Source organism: Monodelphis domestica, chromosome 1 (genome assembly GCF_027887165.1).
Source record: "Monodelphis domestica isolate mMonDom1 chromosome 1, mMonDom1.pri, whole genome shotgun sequence".
In the NCBI taxonomy this organism is placed as follows: Eukaryota; Metazoa; Chordata; class Mammalia; order Didelphimorphia; family Didelphidae; genus Monodelphis; species Monodelphis domestica.
The window spans coordinates 583,296,507-583,321,633 of NC_077227.1; the positions used below are offsets into that span (position 1 = coordinate 583,296,507).

General features: G+C 37.0%; 1 protein-coding gene across 1 annotated transcript in view; it reads left to right on the forward strand.

Annotated features, from left to right (window-relative positions):
* ADAM9 (ADAM metallopeptidase domain 9) overlaps nt 1-25,127 on the forward strand; it is a 113,741-nt gene that overhangs the window by 14,777 nt on the left and 73,837 nt on the right. The window contains exons 3-6 of the mRNA XM_007476371.3: nt 2,981-3,045; nt 11,343-11,421; nt 15,489-15,565; nt 16,042-16,249. Coding sequence (XP_007476433.2) covers nt 2,981-3,045; nt 11,343-11,421; nt 15,489-15,565; nt 16,042-16,249 — 429 coding nt within the window. The remainder of the gene's footprint in view (nt 1-2,980; nt 3,046-11,342; nt 11,422-15,488; nt 15,566-16,041; nt 16,250-25,127) is intronic.

Below are 25,127 nucleotides of genomic sequence, written 5' to 3' on the forward strand. Positions count from 1 at the left end.
CCTTTTCCACCTTTTGAATCAATTAAGTTAGAGTTGTTTTAGCATTTTTCTTATATTTATCTTTTGGATTTGGCATTAGTTTTAGTCTTTGCTTGGCAACTGATTCTAAAAGGAATCAGTCAATCAATAAACTTTTATATAGCACTAAATAATTTTCTGAGTTATGTGTTAAGGTATGGGCATACAAAGTCAAAAGTGAAAATAGTCTATGATCTTATAGAGCTTACATTCTAACATAAGATACAACATATATATACACAAATGGATTTATAATTATGTTAAGCATATGTATATATGTGTTTGAGACATACCAAATGAATATCAAATGAAAAGTAGTTGTGGGAGGAAGGGAAATAGAAGCTGAATGGACTAGGAAAGTCTTCATATAGCACATGACTGTTGAGCTGAATTTTGATTCTAAGAATTGGAATTGAGGAAGGAGTACATTCTAGATCAGCTGCTTAGACAGGCAGTGAAAAGGCATGAACACAAAACAAGTGTATGTATGGAAGTGCTAGTAGATCAGTGTAGCTGAGACAGGAGAATTCATTATATATAATAAGACTGGAAAGGTAGAAGTTTGTTAAGGACTTGAAATTCTAAACAGAAAAGTTTATATTTGATCCTAGTGGAATAGGGAGCATTGGATTTTTTTGAGTAGTAAGTTGTGTCAGATCTGTGTATTTCATTTGTGATGGAGGGATTAGAGTGATTTCTTTGACTACTTTAGTTTCATTTTGGGAGTGGTATTTTTCAGTTTGTCTCATCTATCTGGTATCTTCCCACTTTTGAAGAAAGTATATCTAATATATTAATGTTAGACTTTTGTGTAGTATGAATCTTTAGTCGTTTTAATTTCTTAACCTTGAGCAATATTTTTTTTTTGACAGAAGTTCATGGTTGTTTATTGAATATGAAAATGACCATGGTTAAACTTGTACTTCTTAATCAATTTCCCCTCCAAATGATTGTGCTCAGATTGGCAGAGTAATTTAGTTTTTATTATTTTTTGTGTGCACTGGAATATCATAGTCTACTCTATAAAAGATGAACAGATCCATGCAATTTTCTTTTGATTATTTTTTAATTCTGCTGTTTGCTAATACTATATTTTAAGTTTTTTGTTTGGTCGTTGCTTTTAAGGAGTTCAGTCATTGTTCCATTATCATTCTGGCCTTTTAAAAAAAATTTCAGATTCATTTTTGACAGTAGATACTTATATTTTCTTCTGTTTTCCCCCAGGCTTTTGATATTGTCATAATAATAATGTTTCTTGTCTCTTGAAGTCATTGAGTTCTGGTTGCTCCATTCTGTATTTCAGAGTCTGATACTTTTTCAATTTTTTCCCCCCAAACCCTCATTTTATTTCTAATTTCATTTTTCATTTCTTGTTTAATTTCTTCTACACTATTGTAGTTCTTATTTGGCAAAGCTATCCTTTCACCCTCTATCTTTTCCCCCTCAGGCTCTACTTGTAGTTGTTGTAGAGTTGCTTTCTTCTAGGTTTACCTCTTGGCCTTTTCTTAATCTAACAGATGCCATTTGGATACCGGAGATAATTCTGGTCTTATTCCTTTATTACAGCCCTCCTTGCTCTGGCTCTTAAAACAGAATTGGCCCTGTCTCTTACTACGGCTATGAGTTCTTTGAAGGTTGCATGTTTAGGCCCTGCTCCCTTTGTAATGACATGTAGATTCAATTTGGGATATGGCTTCAAGTCCATGATTACTGTTGTTTGTGATCATTTGTAACTCCTTCCCCTTGATCACTGGATGGAATGTTTAAAGTTTGTAAAAACTTGTGCTGGCTTCCTGGTCAGTCTCCTTTCCCCACCTTTGACCGTGCGGTCATTTCCCTGTACTTATTATGGTTTCTCTGGGATGTCTCTTTCTCGTTTTGAGCTGATTTTGCTTGTCCTCACATGGGCTTCTCTGGCACACACACATTCTTTTTGCCTCCATTGGTTTATGCATTTACCTCTTCTTTGGTTGGGTTCCCTAGGTGAGACTCTTCTGCCTGCCTCTCTGGGCTTGCTCATGGTTATCTTCATGAACTGTTCTGGATTGGATGAAAGATCTTCTGCTTCTTTTTATTTCCTTTTTCAGTGGTCTTTTTGGGGGTTATTTCCCAATGTTTCTGAGCAATATTCCCCAATATGCTTTTAGTATCCTCCCTTATTCATTGATTTAATTTAATAAAATTCTTCATAGAATTTTTCTCCATCTTCTACAATAGAATTGGCTCAAACTACAGTTATCTTCATGGCAATCTTTTAACTTATCCTCTTTTTTGAGTAGTATAATTCAAAATTGAGTATCATTAAGTGTATTTTAATAAATCCTTTTTCATTGGATAATAACTGTGAACATTAATATTACTGCCCTATTTTCTTGGCTCTGCTACCCTTTTCAGGAGTAGCAAGGGTTGCACAAGACTAAGGATTATTTTGTATTTTTCTGACCAGCCAAATGATGTTGAGCCTCTTTGTACTTACCTAGACTATTCCTCTGAAGTTGATTTTTAACCATAGGGTTTTACATTAAAATCCTTTTCAATAAAGTGGCATCTGCCAAAGAGGTTTGTTTTCCATTGGCTTAATCTTTAAGAACCCAGGGTTGACCATATATCACAATTAAACATTGGAATGAAGATTCTTGTGACTAATGTTAATGTGGCTTGGTAAATGGTAAGAGTTGACTGAGAATTGGAATCCAGGTTGTTGTGTTTTTTTTTTAAATTGTAAATTCTATGTTCTATACTAAACTACTTTCTGATAAGGATGATCAGGGTATATCCTTAACGTCTTGAATGCATATGCCGTTTTCTTGTTAGATATCATTTGGTGAAAGTATCAGAAGCGGAGTACTAATCTATTGATCTTTATTCTAATTTAGGATGTATTTTTTTGTGACTTGATGACATAAATAATTACCTGAAAGGCAACATTATTGTAACTCATTATTTCTTTTTCTCCTTTTAGGACCAGGTGTCTTATGTCATTCAGGCTGAAGGAAGGAAACATGTTGTTCACCTGGAAAGAAATAAGTAAGAAACATTCTCTAGTGATTTTTTTTGGTAGTCTCCCCTCCCCCCCCCCCCCCCCCCCCCGGTATAGGACAAATATTTTACTTCCTCTTTGCAAATAAAGAATGCTTCATAGATAAAATGCTCATAAGTGTTAAGAAAGCTGGGGCTTATCCTTGAGTCTATTCTCATCCTATCTTGAGAAAGGTATAGCCTTAACTCCTGCTGCTGTCTGCCAGCTTCAACTACAGTACTCTTTCAGAGTACCTAGTCCTTTATAAGTGCTTAATAAAATTGTTGACTTGACTCTTGACATCCCAAACTCACAAGGTTGACTTCAAGGCTCGTAATATCTGTCTTAAGATTGCTATTCAGTTACCTACACTCTGGAAAATAAAGTAGAAGACCAAGCCAAGGACCAATGATCTGGTCTTGGGTTTATCTAGGTAGCACCTGTGTTTGCTGCTATGTACAAAGCAGCTATTTGGTAGTACTTTCTGAGAAGTTTAGGTTTTCTTTCTATAATTAGGTTTTGCTTTAGTTATGTAGGATTTAAATTAATGTCTAACACTCCAAGAATTATATTTTATAGAGTTAATAAAAAGGAAATAGAAATGAAAAAACCTAAAATTATCTAACAAAATTAAAACAATGTGAGCAAGTTCTCCTGTCTCTCACCTTACCTCCCTTCCACAGCGTGCTATCACTGAAAGAAAGAGCGAGAGGCAGGGCTACACCAAACTTATATCCTCCCTATCAGAATATAACATGGGAAGGAACATGGGATGCTGGGATTTGGAATTCTAGAGTACAGAAATTAATTACACAATACCTCCCGATCCCCCGTGATTCCCATGGGAAACGAGCATGTTGAAATCTAGATCTACATTCCTAGTTTCCCCATGGAATCGGTACACAAAACCAGCTTATATTTCTAAAGATCTTTAACTAGAGGTACATGCAATATTGTACTTTCTAAGGGAAAATTACAATAATTTGGGGATAAAAGGGAAATAAAAGAGAAAGAACAAAACCAATGATTGCTAGACACATTGACAAAAACCTAATTAGGGGGCAGTCCCCTTTGGCATAAGAATGTACATTCAAATTAAATGCATTCAACCCCCCACAGTTCAATTTCACTATATTCCAAAGTTCATTATGAATCTTTTGGTGCAGTGTAGGGTCTGCAGGCATCTTCATGGCTCCTTCTCCAAATAGTTCACTTTATGGATTCGGGGAGGTAGGTAGTTTCTTATCCTAAAATTATTCTCAAATAAGAAAAATTTTAATAAAACTAGAATTTTATGACAGTTCTACAATTTCCCCTGAAGAGGGTGTTGAGAAACGCATGGATCACTCAGGGATACATGGCTGAGTTATGAGGTATGTGAATTAATTGTAAAAATGAAGTAAAAAACATAAAAAAATCAAATAGAAGAAAATAAAAAAATAAAAATTAAATAGTACATAAAAACTCTGATTAAGCAAGAATAAGCCCACAACAGGTCCTAGAATCAGGGCCTGGTAAAGTGATCCTACAAGCCTATAGGACCATTGTAGCAATATGCACTTACCCAATCAGCAGCTAGGACTACAGAAAATTGCCACAGAATGAAAGAAAAGGGACTAGATTTTTACAGTAATTGGGGAAATATCATTCCCTGGGCTGATTTTACCTTCACTCTCAGGGATATGGGAACCAAGATTATAGCCAAACTGAGGTACTTTGTTTGAACTTGGCATGGGGAAATCTTGCATCTGATATTGTCAAACAGTCACTTCCTCGAACCCCAAAACAAGTCCTCTATCTTGGCCCAGATTCTCATCAATTCCACCAGCACTGTTTGGGTTCCTTGACCTTATGCTTCTTGGCACTGTATAATGGCTTTTTTGTGATCCCTTCTCCTGGAATCAGACACAATCATGAATCAAAGTCTCATTATATTTAACAATCAATGGCAGGTTTCCATAGTCTAAAGTTTTTGAATATGCATTAATATTAGGGCCAATGGATATTGTAAACTTATATTAGTGCAAATTTAAAAAAACCCATTAATACTGGTAACATGCACTTCAAGTACTAAAAATGAAAGAAAAAAGAAAACTCATATATTCTATTGCACATACAAAGAAAAATGATATAAAATTTAAAAATATATAGTTCACAGTGACACAGTGTTAGCAGAGTCAGAATACAAAGGTTTCTCACCCCAAAATGAGGTCCGTTTCCTTTTTAACTTGGCCATGATCCACAGTGTGAGTGCAAATGATTTTCATAAAGAAAACAGCTTAAAAAGCAGAATAACAGGTAATGCACATTCAAAGAAGTACTAAAATCCCCCAAATCACAAGAGCTCATTTAATGACAGTAGCAGACAAACCCACTATCATTAGGTTTTACATGAGTCTCTATAGCCACTTGCTGTGTGACATTTAAAAAAACAAACCAAAAACCTTTGAAGCTCCTGGATATTTGTCACAAGTTCTCCATATCTAGCCAATCTTTCAACCTTGGCTGAGATATTTTTTACAAAGTCTATTACTGTCATTATTCCAAAATTTGGCAGAGGAGCCCAGAAAAAAACACAAACCTCTGTACTGCTGATGAAAACCTTTTGGGTCTAAAACGTGACAAAGAATCTAGATCATTTTGATGGAAGAGTAGAGTAAGCTGAAGAGTTACAAATATATATGTTAAAAAAAAACCATCCAGGGGTAACCAAGCCCGTTGGGAAACCTTCTCTCCTTTGATATGAGACTCTAACAGCCATAAAAGGCATGTCTTTATATATCCCATCCATTGCAATGTGGAGGCAAGGAATACAATAGTGAAAATCACTTCTGATGCCTCATCCATTACATTTTTATGAATGTGGAGGTGAGGAATACAATAGTGTCGTTGTACTTTACCCAATGGACCCTTACCTTTTGTTACAAACAACTCAAAGACAGGCAAATGATCAGTCAGAGATAGTTAGTGCTCCTAAATATCTAAAAATATCAATTATGAAGACCCCTTAAAATCCATTTAAATTTTTAGGTCATTAAATTCTCCAAAGGTTGCATACAGGTTGTAACCAGTTTGATGGAATCCAGCCATCATTATCTATGTGACAATTAACAAAGGCAGAAAAAAGGAATAAAAGGCTATGTAGACAGCATGTGACCTTGATGTATTTGGTGACAAACCCAGCATCCATAAGGACCTATGATTTTGCCATGGAAAAGGGTTTGTGCAAGTTGTTTATGGACTTTTACAATGGTATTTTCTCCAGTTCAGTCATAGGGGAGGTACAAATAAAGGCAATGTAACAGCATATATAGCTAACTTAAAGTGACTTAGTGTAACAGAATATATTAGATTAGATCAATATGTGAACTTAAAAAACAAAATTAAATCAGCAAATACATGTGACAGGATACAGGCACTGAAATCAATAGTTATTTTCCCCAATTCCAATAGCTGCATTATAGAGACTTCTTCACTATTCGGAGGGGAACAAACTGAAACAGTTCGCAATGGAGTCTGAAAAGCTAAAAATTCACCTCCAGACTCCTTAAGGTTCCTTCCCCTTCCCAGTATCATCATCCATCTAGATTCCTTTGGTCATACCTCTGGGGTTCCCCATACCTGCCCTGGGCATAGTATGGATGAACCTCATATTGGGTGTGTTGCAGAGACTGGGCAGGTCAAAATGGCAAGGGGGAGTAGGGAGATAGATGAATCACCCCTCTGAATCTCAGGATTACTGAAGCTAATCACAAGGACAAGTGCATCCAGAAACAGTAGTAAGAAAAGACACCCTAAAACTTTGAGCTGTGTAAGCTCTGTAATGCTCTCCTGGGATGGGAGCTGTTTGAGATAGACAGGAAACTGGGCCATGCTTGCAATTCTACTTATTAAATTGGTTGCAGATCTACTTCCTTTTAGTAGGTGGTGCTAGCCTAGTATATATTGTTTAGAAGTAAAGACCTCAGAAGGCTAGTAGATGGAGACACGCCCCAATCAGCCTTTGAATGGAGGGCAGCTAAAAGACTTTAACACAAGGCTAAGTTAGTGAGGGAAAATAAAAGCTTTCTATTTTAGGCACAGTGAAAATAAAAACTCCTCAGAGCAGCTTAGATGAGCTGGTCTGGGAGAGCAAATAGGGTTTAAGTGGGTACCATGCTTGAGACCCACATGGGGGTTTAGGAAAGGCCTTAAAGAGAGCAAACTTCTAGGAGTAAGATAAGGTTAAGCTTTCTCAATTTAGCCCAATAATTAATACCTTCTAATAACAAAACAAAACAAAACTGAACTGAAGTTATTAACTTCCTCCAACACTGCAGGATTCTGGGCTGCGAGATGGTAGCTTGTTAGGGGTTCAGGGTTGCCTCCCCCAGGTGAAAGGAGTCAGGAAGGTTAGAGGCTAATTGTTTCTAAAAACACACACACACACACACAACCAGCTTCCAAGGCAGCTGCAAGCTCTCGTCTGTTAGCAGTGTAGGGGGGAGGCATACTTATTGGGGGGGGGGTAATACTTTACCAGCCTCGTGGAATGTGGCTCACAAGGGCCCTGGACAGTGTGCTCAAGAGAAGTGGCAAGGTGGGCAGCAGTGGGCTCAGAAAGGACACTCAGGCAGTGTCTAGTCAAACATGGGAGGCAGCAGCAGTAGCACCTCAAGTCCTGGAGGGGGGTTGGGGGGGGCATATGAAAAGGCCATGGCAGGAGAGAAACTCATTTTTTTCCCCAAGCTAATCTAGTCACTTAGGAAGGGTCCTAAAGTTCAGACTTTGTGGTTGCCTAAAATGTAAGATTTAGATTAATGTCCAGTAACTCCCAAGTATTAGTTTTGTAAACTTTATTAATAATCATTTGAAGTAGAAGGAATAAAAACTTAATTATCTAACAAAAATAAAACCACGTGAGTAAATTATCCTGCCACTCACCTCACATCACCTCCACAAAACTTGATTAGGGGAAGAGAGAAGGATAGAGGCAGGGCTATACCAAATTCCTATCCTCTCTATATCAGCATGTAACATGAGAAGGAACATGGGGTGCTGGGAATTGGAGTGCTAGGGTATAGAAATTAATTATACAGTTAATTGGTAAATAAAACAAATAGTAATAATAGCAGTATTTCAGCTACTAAGAAATTATGAGGGAGGGGGCAGCTGGGTATCTCAGTGGATTGAGAGCCAGGCCTAGAGACGGGAGGTCCTAGGTTCAAATCTGGCCTCAGATACTTCCCAGCTGTGTGACCCTGGGCAAGTCGCTTGACCCCCATTGCCTAGCCCTTACCACTTTTCTGCCTTGGATCCAATACACAGTATTGATTCCAAGATGGAAGGTAAGGGTTTTTTTTAAAAAAAGAAATTATTAGGGAAAAGATAATTTATTCATCATTTCTTTCAAAACTTGAATAAGAAAATGGGTTTCAATTACAGGAAGAGACTGGTAAGATACAAGGAAAAAATTTCAGACAGGCTGTGAAGTAGGTCAAGTTATTTTCATTGCCTTTCTGTCTTTTCTTTCTGGGACTCTGCTTATCTTTGGTACCTTTTCTCCAGTCCAATCCCCAGTGTTTTTATGACATTCTCTTCACTGTTCAGAGCCTCTTATTATGACTGTCATCTGTGGACAATGTTTTTTTCCTTCAAAAGTCACTTTTTCCTAGTTAAAATTTCTGTTCCATTCATGAGCATATCTTAGGAAGAAATTATAAAATAAGCAATTTACATTAAGATATTAACATATCTCTGGTAGAGCTTTGACATTTTAGAGTTTAGCAAGATTTTAATCATATTCCTTCCTCCTTTTCTTTCTTCCATCTTTCCTTCCTTCCTTTGTTACCTCTTTCCTCCTTCTTTCATATTTTGTTTTCAGACCTACATAATCTCCCTTTCAATTCTCTCACTTTTTCCCCCTCAAGAAAAATAACCTCCCTGTTACAAACATTTATATTCATATAAAACAACTTTTAAAATGCACTCAATATGCACTCAGGGTATGCCCCCTTTCTGGAGGAGATATGGGTAGCATGTTTCATTCTGTCTCTTTGGTATTGTGTTGAACATTGTTTTGAGCCTTTAGGAGTTATTCATCTTTACAATGCTATTATTGTATAAATTGTTCTCCCTGGTTCTGCTCATCTCCCTCTGCATCATTTCATATAATTCTTCCCAGGTTCCTTTGAAGCTATCATTTCTTATCACACAATATTGCTCCAGTTACTCTTATATACTGTAGCATTTAGCCATTTCCTAATTGCTAGATCCCCTGAGTTTCTAATTCTTTGTGTTGCTTTCATGAGTACCACAGAAAGAACTGGTATAGATAGTTTTGATGTATGAGACCTTTTCCTCTTACTTCAACGAACTCTTTGGGATATAGAAAGGATTGTTGTTGTTATTCAGTCGTTTCAGTTGTGTCTAACTCTTTATGATCTCACTTGGGGTTTTCTTGGTGAAGGTACTGGAATGATTTGCCATTTTCTTCTCCATTAGAAAGGATATGCATAATTTAATAGCTTTTTGAGTGCATAGTGCTTTCTAGAAGAGCTGAGCTGATTCATAACCAACAGTTTATTAATGTGCTTGTTTTCCCACTGTCTCTGGCATTTTCCATTTTCCTTTTTTGTTGTGTTCAATTTTGTTGATCTGGTGGGTGTGAGGTGGCACCTCAGAGTTATTTTAATGTGAATTTCTCTAATTATTAGTGATTTAGAGCATTTTTTTATATTGTTATTGATAATTTGAATTTCTTCCTCTGAGAGCTACCTTTTTGTATCCTTTGACCATTTATCAATTGATGAATGAATTACTGGTCTTAGAAATGAGTCCTCTTTCGGAGAAACTTGCTGCAAAGACTTTTACCCCCAGTTACCTGCTTCTCATTTTAGCTTCATTGGTTTTTTTGTGTAGAAGATTTTGTTTTATGTAATCATGATTGTCCATATTACCCTCTATGACCCCTCTCTATCTTATTTGCCATCTTCTATCTATAGATCTGACAGGTAATTTTTTCTATGTTCTTCTAATTTGTTTGTGATATCACCCTGAAGTATAAATCATGTACTCATTTAAAACTTCTCTTGGTATGTGGTATGAGACATGACCCATTTCTATCTTTTTCCAGTAAACCTTTCATTTTAGATGGTACTTTGTATTTAGCTTACATTTTTGTATCATTTTCTCAGAACAGAGAGAGGCAGCATATCATGTCATACTGAATAGAGTGCTAGATCTGGATTCAGTCCTTAAGGGAGTCCTAGCTTCAGATCCCATTTCAGATCCTATTGCTGAGGCCAGATATGTGAATGTGGGGAAGTCATTTAGTTCTGACTCTTTAGACAGCAATTTTAAGATTGGGGTTCCGTAAACTTTAAGCCTGTTCACCCTCTGTCTGTTTTTGGAAGGGCTCACAAGCCTAGAATGTTTTTACATTAGTAAATTAAGTTTTATTTTGTTATTATTTTGTCTAAAGGGGTCAGATTTGACCCTTGAGGTATAATTTGCCTTCTTCTGGTTGTAGGTATTGATATATTTACTCAGAACAAGTAAAACTTTTTGCTGTCCTTCCTGACCCTAAATGCAAGTTTTCCATTGACTCAGTCCTCCTCTTGTTCTTTAAATATTGGCTGGGGGAAATAGTTATTTGCATCTTAAGAGTTGAATCTCCAATACTAGAATTTCAAGTAGTGTGGTGAGCATTAGCATACTTGAGTAATTTAATTAAAAAATCTTTAAACTATCTTTGCCTCTAATTTTTAGGTATTGTGATACAATCTTTTGTTGTAGATCATTCAAGATGTTAGATATGCTCTTATCTATAGTGCTTTAGATCTAATATTGTCTCAAGGCAGGTAGAATATGAATGTTCTGTAGGAAAGAAAATATGTAGAACTCAAGTGCAGAGTACTTTATCCATTCCCCAAGATATTTAGAATATTCTTTCAGATCATTATCATGGGGTGGGGGTAGGGATTCTTATTTAGGTAATTATTCCCCCCAAATAGGTCAAACTTATTAAACCAGTGATCTTTTATGCCCCATTTCTTTCAGTAAAAATCTTATGACCATGAGAGAGAAATGGGAAACATCCTGTTTTTGTCATTTGACACTGTTTTGACCCTAATTCCATTCCTGTACTTTGCTGAATTTTCAGTGATATATCCTATATTTAAATAATGTCTTCATAAATTTAATTTTAATTGCTTTATTGTTACTTATTTCCTGGTCTTATATCAGATACTCTAGACTGAGCCTTTTTATTTGCATAGGGAAAAATACCATAGTAAATGAAATATATTTTTTATTCATCTTTTAGGATACTGTTGCCCAAAGATTTTGTAATTTATACATATAGCGAGGAGGGGTCTCTGCTCTTGGATCATCCTGATATGCAGGTAATTTTTTTCTTTTCCTCTTGGCACAAAATTAAACAACTACATTTTTCAAATTTCTTTATTTAGGCCCTTGGTGGTTCATTTTTTGAAAGACCAGAAAAATATTCTCAGGGAATAAAGTCTCATTTTGCTTAACAAGGGAAAAACAGGTCCTTTGAAGGTATTCTCTATTTTTTTTGGGGGGGGAAGCTTGAAATTGATATTTCAGTTTGCACATTTGTAAGTAAATTTCTATAATTCTATTTGAGGTCTTTAATTTATATCCTGCTTAATGTTAAAGTAGCTCTTCTTCCATATTGTTCCATTGACTATTTTTGTTTGCTGTTCTGTATTCTAACACTTTACTCATAGAAAACAACAGACTGAGGAGGTGTGGACCTTTCTGCCTTGGAATCTCTTGGGGATTGAGCTGGCCAGGACCATAGCAGTTAATTATCATGAATTGAATTTGGCTTTTTGTGATATTTAGTTCTGCTTTTTGTCTATACAGAATATTTTGCTCTGCATAAGCATAAGCAGTTCTACTTTTTGTCTATGCAGAGTATTTTGCTATTGTCCTATTTGCAGTTAAATGTTACCCTGCTCCTCCCATTAAAATATGTGTAAATTAAGCTTGTATCTATTTTATAGATTCAGATATATAGTCTTGAAGAATATTTACTGGAACATTGATTTGCTATATTGAAAATCTTATTTTATTCTGTTGGAGTTTTTTCTGCTTTAAGATATCTACTTTTTTTGTTTTGCAAGTATCCTACATTACATTATGAAATAGTGGGCAGGAAAATCTTCTAATTTTTATTTTCTTGACAAATGAAAAAACAAATACTTAGGGTTTTTTCCCTTCTAGAAATAATTGTACATTGATATCATAGATATCATAGACTAAATGACTGTGTTAATTTTGGAGATCAACAGAGGCAACAAAGCCTTGGGGTTAAGGAGGAAAAGCTCTAAAAATTTTAGAGCCTGGAGATCTGAATTTAGACTAATTCTGTTACTTGGAATTGAATTCAACAAATTCTGATTACTACTTTTGTTACCTTGAGTTTTATTCCCCCCCACCCCCACCCCCGTGAAATGAAGAGATGGGATTGGATGAGAGGCATTCTGTGGTAGAACTCTCCAGTGTAGCCCAACCAGCTTAAAATGTAATTTGGAAATGTTTAACAAAATACATAAAAATACAGTGTAACCTGGATAATGTGAATATTTCTATTAGAGTTTGATAAACTGTATTAGAGAATTGTTAAGGTCCATTCCAATTCTAAATCTTATCTTTTTTATATAGTTTGTAGTCAAAGTGGAAATATTCTCTCTCTCTCTCTCTCTCTCTCTCTCTCTCTCTCTCTCTCTCTCTCTCTCTCTCTCACACACACACACACACACACACACACACCTCTCCCCCCCTTTCCCTCTCTGCCCCTTTCCCTCTCTCTCCCCCTTTCCCTCTCCTTCTTCCCTCTCCCTCTCCCCAGTAGTGAAGTAGTGAACTTTCAGGTTCCTTTTTGAATGTAATTAAGGGAAGTTGAAAACAGAAGTCTCTTGTGCTATCCATGTGGAGGTTTCTTGAAGACATATTTTAAAATAACATAAATCAAACTTGTGTAGCTTTTTAGCTTTTGCCTTAAGACGATATTATTATAGATTTTTATCTTTTCCTGTTATCTCCTTGAGAGACAGACTGGAGTAAATGGGTTTTTTTCTTTGTTTGCTAGATGAAATATTATGCTTCATTCTCTAGGCAGATACTTTTCTGAATTTGATGTATTTCCCATTATTAGCTGGTAGAAGATTATATCCAAAGTAAATATCACCTCCAAAGAACTAGAAAAATAGAAGTAAATTAATAGGAATATAAATATATATGTGTATCTATCTATCTATCATAAGTAACTATTTTAAAGAAATTTTTGGAGGCTAATCGAGCTATCAACTTGGAAAAACAGAAATACTAAAGTAGTCAGCAGAACCAAGTCTTTAGTCAGGAAAGAGATAGTGTTCAATATTTGGCTGCCACACACAGTCAAGTGCCTAAAAAAACACACAAAACCAAGGGCTCTGGGACTCTGGGAACAGTATCTCTGTGAGAATCAATGCAAGAGATGATTCTTTGAAGAACAATAAAACATAGGGATCTTATATACCTTTTGGGGAACAAGATACAGCAAACATACATTGACAGGTTATAAGCAGGCTTGGGAAAGATGCTGTAGCCAGAGGCTGGGGCTTCAGGGAGTGGTCTACTACAATGGATACAAAAAGGATGGTCCCTGCACAGGTGTTGGTCTTCTTGGGAATGGATCTCTGATACAATGGGGGAAACTTCTAGAACAAAAAGAGTACTTAACATTTGACTGTGTCTACTGGTCCCACCTAAACTGGGACCATAACTAAGTACTTTAAGGTCTATTGTTCAGTCTGAAACAGGTGTAAGGGGGAAAAGAGGTCAATTTATATAAAAAGGTTGGACTGGATTATATTTAAAATAGGGTCTCCGGGAATTTATATTATTCCAAAGGGATTTATTTACAATTTATTTACAAAATATAGAAAGAGTGAAGTAAGAAAATCAGATTGAGGATAGGGTAAGATATCTAGCCTATGCATTAAGTAATTTACTCCTGGCCCCTGGCTCAACCTGGGCAGGGAGAGTTAGTGTTTAGCTGGCCTCAGCAAAGCCAAGGACCTGGGGAAGTCTCTCTCAAGTGGTAGGTCTCTCCTGAGGCTATTTTTTTGTTGTTTGTTTGTTTTTTCAGAAAATCCAGGAAAGGAGTCAGCCTTTTCACTCACCACGTGTCAGTCCAAAGGAAGAGATTTAAGAACAGCCTCACCAGGAATAGGGTCTCAGGTCCAGTCAGCAGATTCTTCTTCAGCTTGAAGATCTCAGGCCAATCTCCCATGAATCTCAGACCATTCTCCCTCCCCAGGAAGTTGTCACTCCCTTTTAAAGACACTTTCTTTTGAATCACTTCCTGTGCCTTCCCCTAATTTTATATCTACCAATCACAGTTGAAGCTATGCTTTAGGACTGCCCAGGGTCAGTCAGTTTAATTCTGATTTGTCACTCATTATTGCACACATGGGTCACTGACCTCCCCCACTCAAGTGTGAATGGAGTGTTTATACCTTTGGTGATTAAATCTAAAAAATGGATAGGAGTTACAATTTAATTTTCACAGTCAGGAGAGTTAATTTCATTTTCACAATCAGGGGAGAGTTAAATTTAATTTTCACACAGGTCAGTCTGGGACTTCCCTAGGAGCAAGTTTTCAGGGCCCTGGGGCAAAATTTGGGTTCCCAAAAACCTGTTGACAGAGTTTATAGGGTAGTAAAGGAAACTAGACTTAGTAAATGGTAATGGTTTTTAATTACACTGGTTGTGATGAGTTTTGAGGAAAGAAGCCATTTTACGTTTAGAAAGACAGTTCAGTTCATAACTATAAGGTATTGGCCAACGTGAGAAAACAACAGTATCCATCTTATAACCATAGTAATGATAACCAGAATTTATATCATGCTTTGGTTACTGTTTTCTGTACTGAGTTTCTTGGCCTCTGTCCATCACCAGGTTTTGTATACTAGAAGATAGTTGACTGTTCTTGCTCCATGTGGTAGCTTATGTTTTGAAAACATTTTAATTTCATTGGTAATAAGGAACTCCTGAAAAATGATACAAGTTAGCATCTCATTACTTACTGTCTAAGAATTGCTTGAGGCATTGAAAGGTAAAGTCAATTAGTATCCAAAGTTAAGTAGCTGATATCTTTAGTATTCGAAACTTCATGGTCTTTATTCCCTATCAGGTAGCTATTTTGAAATGTTAAGCCATAAATGCTACCTTCTTTACTTCTAGGTTGGGATGTCATCTGGGCTGAACCTTTTATTCTTAGCATTCTCTGGGTCTTTCTGTTTAAGCATTTGTATACTTTTATTGTGGGAATGGAGAAATGGTATCTTTAAATTTTATTCTTAAGCCCTTATATGTAATGCAAATTACAAACAGAATTCGTTGTGGTGACTTTTAGCAGTAAGATATAATGAAGATAATATTTTTCCTCATTTAGGATCATTGCCATTATCACGGCTATGTGGAAGGTGTCCCAAATTCAGCTGTCGCACTTAGCATTTGTTCTGGGCTCAGGTAAAGCAATTTCTTAATTCCATTTTGCTTTTTTTTTTTCTCTTTTTACTCCTCCATACCCCGCTCCCCCAATTGGTCAAATTATATCTGGATGAAACTTTGAAAAATTTGGAAAAGGTATAACTGTTAGGGGTTTTGACTATGTAATATGAATGGGAATTGCTTTTCTCCAATAGTTTTATTCATTACTATGAGATGTAATGTGCTAAGTAATGGAAAGATCTCTAAGCTTTGAGTCAGAAAGTTGGGATTCTTATCCCATCTTTGCCACTAACGCAAGCCATTCATCTCCCTTAGTTTCCATTTCCTTATTTGTAAATTGAGGCGGTTAGTTTAAACAAATCTCCAAAGCTCCTTTCATATTTATTATTCTATGATTAAGATAAGCTTTTTTTTTTTAATTTTTGAGAACATGGACTTTTTCTATTTAATTTAATTTTGTAATTCACTAATTCTGCAAGTGATTAAATTTTTAGGGGATTACTACATTTAGAGAATACCAGCTATGGAATTGAACCTCTAAAATCTAGTTCTGATTTTGAGCACCTCATTTATCGATTGGACAATGTTCAGCAAGAACCTCTGGCTTGTGGAGTAACTGCCAAAGACTTGAAGAAAGAAACTACAGAAGATGAGAAGAAGGAATTACAGAAACAATCTCTTAGTATGACTCAGTTGCTGAGGGTAAGGAAACTCCTTTGTGCCTTCTACTGTTCAGTTTAAAAAAGGTTTGTTTTTTTTTTAAACCCTTACCTTCTGTCTTGGAGTCAATACTGTGTATTGGCTCCAAGGCAGAAGAGTGGTAAGGGCTAGGCAATGGGGGTCAAGTGACTTGCCCAGGGTCACACAGCTGGGAAGTGTGAGGCCAGATTTGAACCTAGGGCCTCCCATCTCTAGGGCTGACTCTCAATCCACTGAGTCACCCAGCTGCCCCCAAAAAGGTTTTTTTTTAACATGGATCCATGAAATGATTTCATGGGGTCTGTAAACTTGTATGCAAAAAAAAGTACATCTTTCAGTTTCACCGACCTCTACCTGAAATTTGACATTACCTTCAATTATGAATTTTTAAAAACAACATGATTTTGAGTAGGGGTCCATAGTTTTCACCAGACTGTTGAAAGGGATCATGATACAAGATTATAAACTTCTAGTTTTGAATTTCTGTTCATTTGTATAGTAGATCTGACTCTGACAGTGTTAATCCACAAGCTTAAAGAAAGCTGGGTAAGCATTATTTTTAAGCACTATAGCTATGTATAACTGTATTATTTCATAATTGTGGCTGCAATTTTTGCTCTTTTTTTTAATTGGATATTTTTTATTGGATATTTTTATTTTATTTTATTTTTTTAATATAACATTATTTTATTTGGTCATTTCCGAGCATTATTCATTGGAGACAAAGATCATTTTCTCCCCCTCTCCCTCCACCCCACCTATCCCATAGCCGACATGCGATTCCACAGGGTATCACAAGTATTCTTGATTCGAACCCATTTCCATGTTGTTGGTATTTGCATTAGAATGTTCATTTGGAGTCTCTTCTCAGTCATATCCCCTCAACCCCTGTAGTCAAGCAGTTGCTTTTCCTCGGTGTTTTTACTCCCACAGTTTATCCTCTGCTTGTGGATAGTGTTTTTTCTACTAAATCCCTGCAGATTGTTCAGGGACATTGCATTGCCACTAATGGAGAAGTCCATCACCTTCGATTGTACCACAATGTGTCAGTCTCTGTGTACAATGTTTTCCTGGTTCTGCTCCTTTCACTCTGTATCACTTCCTGGAGGTTGTTCCAGTCTCCATGGAATTCCTCCACTTTATTATTCCTTTTAGCACAATAGTATTCCATCACCAACATATACCACAATTTGCTCAGCCATTCCCGAATTGAAGGGCATCCCCTCATTTTCCAATTTTTGGCCACCACAAAGAGCGCTGCTATGAATCTTCTTGTACAAGTCTTTTTTCTTTTCTCTTTGGGGTACAGACCCAGCAGTGCTATGGCTGGATCGAAGGGCAGACAGTCTTTTATTGCTCTTTGGGCATAGTTCCAAATTGCCCAATATAGTGCCCATAGTGCCAAATGGTTGGATCAGTTCTGTGACAAGGAAATCACTTTAAAAGACTGATATATATTAATTTAAGGTCACCAAGGAATTCAGCTATGTAATTCCTAAATGAAAACTCAAGTCAGCCGTCAACCTTTTATGGAGTTTTAATTACGAACAGGAGGAAGAAAGGAATTAGAGATAGAGAGATAGAGGCAGAGAGAAAAGGGAGAGAAGGGAATAGGGCTTAAATACCCCTTCTGTTTAGGCTGGGCCAAAAGGCCCAAGCCCTTAGATAGCTGGGGCAAAGAAAGGAGATCAGTCCCTATTACTCATGTGACCAAAATGGAGAAACAGTCTCAGAGCCCCCACCTTCAGCTTCCTTCAGAGCAAGCTTCTCAGAGCACCCTGCAACCACTCCGACAAACTCCTAAAACCACCACCCTCAGTCTTCAGACCCCTCTCTCTTTAAGGAAACCATCCAAGTTGCCTCCCCTCAGTTCTCACATCTACCAATCGCTGTCCATCAATTTCCCTGTGCCAATGGAGGCTCTAGCTTAACCCAGGACCGCCCAGAGGTCTCTGGCTTTGCACATGTCTGTTGAAGGTCATATTTTCAAATAATTAAATCTTTGATCCTTTGCTACAGCCCTTCCTAAATCCTGTTAACCTGAGTAGGGTAGAGATTGGAATAATTAAATTTTGATCTATGCTGCAGCCCTTCCTCAATCCTGTTAGGACTGAGTAGGGTGGAGATTGATTCCAAGTATCTCCATTGTATCAATTCTAAAATCAATCATGACTCAAAGAAATTCCTGTTCTATGCTTAAGCATAGGTCAAAGTCCTTTCCATTGTTCAGCAAAAGGTTTCTGTCCTAAAGTAATCTTAAGAAGGGAGGAGGGGGAAACTCTCATGCCAATGGGGTTCACATTCCAATAGCCAAGACCCACTATCAATAGGGAATTTTTCAAGTATGAAATTTCCCAATGGTGAAATTTCCAACATTTATAAGTCTAAGAAATTTTGAGGTTTACAGTTCACAACCCCACCAGTAGTGAATTAGTGTCCTAACTTTGCCACATCCCCTCCAGCATTCAAAGGAAAGTTCCTTTGCTGTCATGTTAGCCAATCTGCTAGGTGTGAGGTGATACCTCAGAATTGTTTTAATTTGCATCTCTCTGATTATAAGAGATTTAGAACACTTTCTCATGTGCCTATTAATAGTTTTGATTTCTTTATCTGAAAACTGCCTATTCATGTCCCTTGCCCATTTATCAATTGGAGAATGGCTTGATTTTTTGTACAATTGATTTAGCGCTTTGTAAATTTGAGTAATTAAACCTTTGTCTGAGGTTTTTATGAGGATTGTTTCCCAATTTGTTGCTTTCCTTCTGATTTTGGTTACATTGGTTTTATTTGTACAAAAACTTTTTAATTTGATGTAATCCAAATGATTTATTTTGCATTTTGTGACTCTTTGTAAGTCTTGCTTGGTTTTAAAATCTTTCCCTTCCCAAAGGTCTGACATGTATACTATTCTGTGTTCGCCTAATTTTCTTATAGTTTCCTTCTTTATGTTCAAGTCATTCACCCATTTTGAATTTATCTTGGTGTAGGGTGTGAGGTGTTGATCTAAACCTAATCTTTCCCACACTGTCTTCCAATTTTCCCAGCAGTTTTTATGAAATAGTAGATTTTTGTCCCAAAAGCTGGGATCTTTGGGTTTGTCATATACTGTCTTGCTGAGGTCACTTACCCCGAGTCTATTCCACTGATCTTCCTTTCTGTCTCTTAGCCAGTACCAAATTGTTTTGATGACCGCTGCTTTATAATATAGTCTGAGATCTGGGACTGCAAGGCCACCTTCCTTTGTATTTTTTTTTCATGAATCCCCTGGATATCCTTGATCCTTTGTTCTTCCAAATGAACTTTGTTATGGTTTTTTCGAAATCAGTAAAAAATTTTTTTGGAAGTTCAATGGGTATGGCACTAAATAGATAAAGAAGTTTGGGTAGGATGGTCATTTTTATTATATTTGCTTGTCCTACCCATGAGCAGTTAATGTTTTTCCAATTGCTCAAGTCTAGTTTTAGTTGTGTGGAAAGTGTTTTGTAGTTGTGTTCATATAGTTCCTGTGTTTGTCTCGGGAGATTGATTCCTAAGTATTTAATTTGTCTAAGGTGATTTTGAATTGGATTTCTCTTTCTAGTTCTTGCTACTGAGCTGTGTTAGGAATATATAGAAATGCTGATGACTTATGCGGGTTTATTTGGTATTCTTCAACTTTGCTAAAGTTGTTGATTATTTCGATTAGCTTTTTGGTTGAATCTCTAGGATTCTTTAAGTAGACCATCATGCCATCCAGAAAGAGTGATAACTTGGTTTCCTCCTTGCCTATTTTAATGGCTTCAATTTCTTTTTCTTCTCTAATTGCTACTGCTAGTGTTTCTAGTACAATGTCAAATAATAGAGGTGATAATGGGCATCCTTGTTTCACTCCTGATCTTATGGGGAATGCATCTAGTTTATCCCCATTGCAGATGATATTAGCTGATGGTTTTAGATATTTACTGTTTATTATTTTTAGGAACGACCCTTCTATTCCTATGCTTTCTAGTGTTTTTAATAGGAATGGGTGTTGTATTTTATCAAAGGCTTTTTCTGTGTCTATTGAAATAAAAAAAAATCATGTGATTTTTGTTGGTTTGCTTGTTGATATGGTCAATTATGTGGATGGTTTTCCTAATATTGAACCAGCCCAGCATCCCTGGTATAAATCCTACTTGATCATGTTGAATGACTCTTCTGATTACTTGCTGGAGTCTTTTTGCTAGTATCCTGTTTAAGATTTTTGCTTCTATATTCATTAGGGAGATTGGTCTATAATTTTCTTTTTCTGTTTTTGGCCTGCCTGGCTTTGGAATCAGTACCATGTTTGTGTCATAAAAGGAATTTGGTAGAACTCCTTCTTTGCTTATTATGTTAAATAGTTTGTATAGTGTTGGGATTAGCTGTTCTTTGAATGTTTGATAGAATTCACTTGTGAATCCATCAGGTCCTGGGGGTTTATTCTTAGGGAATTCTTTGATGGCCTGTTGGATTTCTTTTTCTGATATGGGATTATTTAAGAAATCTATTTCTTCTTCTGTTATTCTAGGCAATTTATATTTTTGTAAATATTCATCCATATCACCTAGGTTGGTAAATTTATTGCCATATAGTTGGGCAAAGTAGTTTTTAATGATTGCCTTAATTTCCTCTTCATTGGAGGTGAGGTCCCCCTTTTCATCTTTGATGCTGTTAATTTGCCTTTCTTCCTTCCTTTTTTAAAATTAGATTGACCAGTACTTTGTCCATTTTGTCTGTTTTTTCAAAGTACCAGCTTCTAATCTTGTTTATTAGTTCAATATTTCTATCACTTTCGATTTTATTAATTTCTCCCTTAATTTTTAGGTTTTCTAGTTTGGTTTTCTTCTGGGGGTTTTTAATTTGTTCGCTTTCAAGTTTTTTGATTTGCATTTCCAATTCGTTGATTACTGCCCTCCCTAATTTGTTAATATATGCACTCAAGGATATGAATTTTCCTCTGAGTACTGCTTTGACTGCATCCCATAAGGTTTGAAAGGATCTCACCATTGTCATTTTCCTCAAAGAAATTATTAATTTTTTCTATGATTTCTTCTCTAACTAACCGATTTTGGAGTATCATATTATTTAATTTCCAATTAATTTTTGATTTGGCTCTCCATGTACCCTTACTGATCGATATTTTTATTGCCTTATGATCTGAAAAGGTTGCATTTATTATTTCTGCTTTTCTGCATTTTTATGCCATGTTTCTGTGACCTAATGTATGATCTATTTTTGTATGAATGTGCCATGTGGTGCGGAGAAGGTGTATTCCTTTTTGTCCCTAAAAATAAATTTCTCCATATGTCTATTAACTCTAATTTTTCTAAGATTTCATTCATCTCTTTTACTTCTTTCTTATTTATTTTTTGGTTTGATTTATCTAAATTTGATAGTGGTTGGTTCAAGTCTCCCACTACTATGGCTTTACTGTCTATTTCCTCCTTCAATTCTCCTAGTTTCTCCATTAGAAATTTGGATACTATACCATTTGGTGTATACATGTTGATTTGTGATAATTCCTCATTGTCTATACTCCCTTTTAGCAGAATATATTTACCTTCCCTATCCCTTTTGATCATGTCTATTTTTGCTTTGGCTTTGTCAGATATCATGATTGCAACTCCTGCCTTCTTTTTATCAGTTGTGGCCCAAAAGGTCTTACTCCATCCTTTAATTCTAACCTTATGAGTATCAACCCACCTCATATGTGTTTCTTGAAGACAACATATGGTAGAGTTTTGGGTTCTAAACCAATCTGCTGTTTGTCTACGTTTTATGGGTGAGTTCATCCCATTCACGTTCAAAGTTATGATTGTCACTTGTGGATTCCCTGGCATTTTGATATCTTCCCCTAATTCTGACCTTTCTTCTTTAGCTATAATCTTTTGAACCAGTGATTTACTTTAGGTCAGTCCCCCTAGTCCCCTCCCTTGATATGCTTCCCTGTCTAGCCCCTCCCTTTTTATGCTCCCTTCCCCTCCCCCCTCTCCTTCCCTCCCTTTTTATACTCCCTCCCCCCCTCCCCTCCTTAATTTTCCTTTCTCTCTTATCCTGTTGGATAAGATAGAATTCAGGATCCCAATGGATCTAGATGTTATTCCCTCTCAGAGTTGATTTCACTGAGAGTAAGGTTTAAGTAATACCACTTCGCACTCTCTTCCTCTCCTTATATGAGAAGTCTTCCCTCCCCTTTCCATGTGTATCTTTGTGTGGGAAAGATTATTCTATTTAGTCCCCCTCCTCTATTTCTTGAAGTAAATCTTAGTATCATCAATGATTCCCCCCTCCCTTTTTCTTTCTTTTCCCCCCTTTCACCAAATCTTCTTGATGCCCCAATCTTTCTCTATGCATGATTCTTCTATCTACTCTTATGATGCATACAATTTTTGAGTTACACAATACATTTCCCCCACATATTAATATATAATTTGATATAAATGTAGTCCTTATAGAAGAGAGTTTGACTTAAAGAAAAAGATAAGATTTTTCTCCTTTTCCCTTTCTTTCATATTTACCTTTTCATGTTTCTCTTGCTTTCTGTGATTGGATATCAAATTTTCCACTAAGTTCTGTTCTTTTCTTAGTAAATATTGGAAATCTTCTATTTTGTTGAATGCCCATACTTTCCCCTGGAAGTATATAGTCAGTTTTGCTGGGTAGTTGATTCTTGGTTGGAGACCCAGCTCTCTTGCCTTTCTAAATATCGTGTTCTATGCTTTGAGGTCTCTTAGCGTGTTAGCTGCTAAGTCATGTGTGACCCTTATGGGGGCCCCTCTATATCTGAAGCTCCTCTTCTTGGCTTCTTGTAAGATTTTCTCCTTAGCTTGGAAGCTCTTGAATTTGGCAATTACATTCCTGGGGGTTGTTTTTTGGGGATTTAGTATAGAGGATGTTCTGTGAACCCGTTCTCTTTCTATTTGCCCCCTTGCTCCAGAACATGTGGGCAATTTTCTTCTATAATCTCCTGTAGTATAGCATTGAGGTTTTTGTTTATTTCTGGTTTTTCGGGCAGACCAATGATTCTTAGGTTGTCTCTCCTTCCTCTGTTTCCCTGGACTGTCACCTTGTCAGTGAGATATTTTATGTTTTCTTCTAACTCATTAATTTTTTGGCTTTGCTTTATTAATTCTTGCTGTTTTGCAAGCTCACTGTCTTCCAGTTGCTTATTTCTGGTCTTTAGGGACTGGATTTGTTTTTCAGCTTCTTCTACCTTTTTGTTAGAGGCTTCCAATTCTTTCTCCAATTGTGACATCTTGTCAATCAGGCTGCTGACCTCTTTCTGGGTTTTTTCCCATTTTTCTTTCCAGAAGGTTTCCATCTTTTGGATAAGCTCCAATTTGAGTTCTTCCAGAGCTTGTGGATAATTTCCATTTTGGGGGTATGTTTTGATTTTGTTTGAATTTCATCCTCTTTCTCTTCTTTTCCTTGGGTACTCCCACCATATAAGTTTTAAATAGTCACTTTTTTCCCTTTCTTCTTGGAGGCTTGATTTTGGGCCATGTGAGCCATCCCTTTGGTTGTTATTTTCCCCTTTCCTTTTGGTTCAAGGTCTGGGTGATATGGGTGGGTTTTCTGTGGATTTAGGTTGCCTCAGACTAGTTCTTCCCAGCCTCCGTGGTTTGTTCCCATGCCTGCCCCCATGCTCAGTGCACTCCCGTGCTCTGTGATCTCTTCTCACAGGTGCACAGGAATCTCCTGTAAAACCGCTCTGAGGGGTGGATCTCAGGTATTCCCTGTCAGTTTCCAGGAAGCCTGGCGTGCCCCTCTCCCCCTCACTACAATGAGGGGCAACGCTTTGGCCTTAGGCAGTTTTTACAGACTCTCAAGACTCCTCACTGTTTGCAGTTTGCAGGGGCCCCGCCATCTGTGCACTCTGCAGTGCACAGGGTCTCCTGTGAAACCGCCCTGAGAGGTCGTTTACTAGCAGTCTTTAGATCCCTAGGACCCTGATGTGCCCCCCCAGACAGAGACGTTCCTCACTCGCTGTCCCGGTCGCTCTGATCCCCTACTCTGGTTCAGTGGGGGAGGTGTGTGTGTGGGAAGGGCGGCTCAGTTCACGTTTTTGTGCAAACTTTTCCTCCTTCTTATAGTGTGGCAATGTTCAAACCCCACCTACCATCCTTTCTGTGGGGTACTGGAGAGTCCCTCCATTCTTCCAAAGATGATTTTTGTCCTCTTTTGTGGTAGTCTATTTTGTTCGGTGCCGGGGAGAGGAAGCTATTCGCGTCCAGATTGCAGCCATGTTTACCTGGAAGTCCCTGCTCTTACAATAATGGCAAGCATTTACTATGTGCCAGGCACTCTACTAAGCTCTTTGCAGTTATTATTAATTTGATCCTCATAATAATCTATATCCTCCATTTTACAGATAGGATAATTGAGGCAGACAGAAGGCAAGTGAATTGTCCATGGTCATCCAGTAAATGTCTGAGACTGGTTTTGAACCAAGGTCTTCCTGATTATAGGCCTGGCAGTCTATCCACTGTACCTGCTCCCTCTTATCAGTTTGACAGTCAGGATACTATAGAATCAGAAATACTACATAAATGTTATGTCCTCTGAGGATTTGGAATGCTACAATTATTGATTTCTTGGCAGAGTGCAGTGAATATTATACTATCTGCCATATAGGTAGAGGACTGAATGACAATCTAAGCTGTGAGACACATGCTAATTTGGCTAGATGCAAAATGGGTTTCCCTTGTAAACAAGTTTGATTTTTATGGAGTTCCTGGGATTGTGGTTTTTAGCTTATAACAAGAAGGTGGAAAATCAGGCTGAAAAAGTCTCAAGATAGGTCTGATATTATGGTTTAAGGATCCTCAGATTTGATCAGTTATATTAAAGAACTCTTTATTAAGTGCTTACATGTATAGAA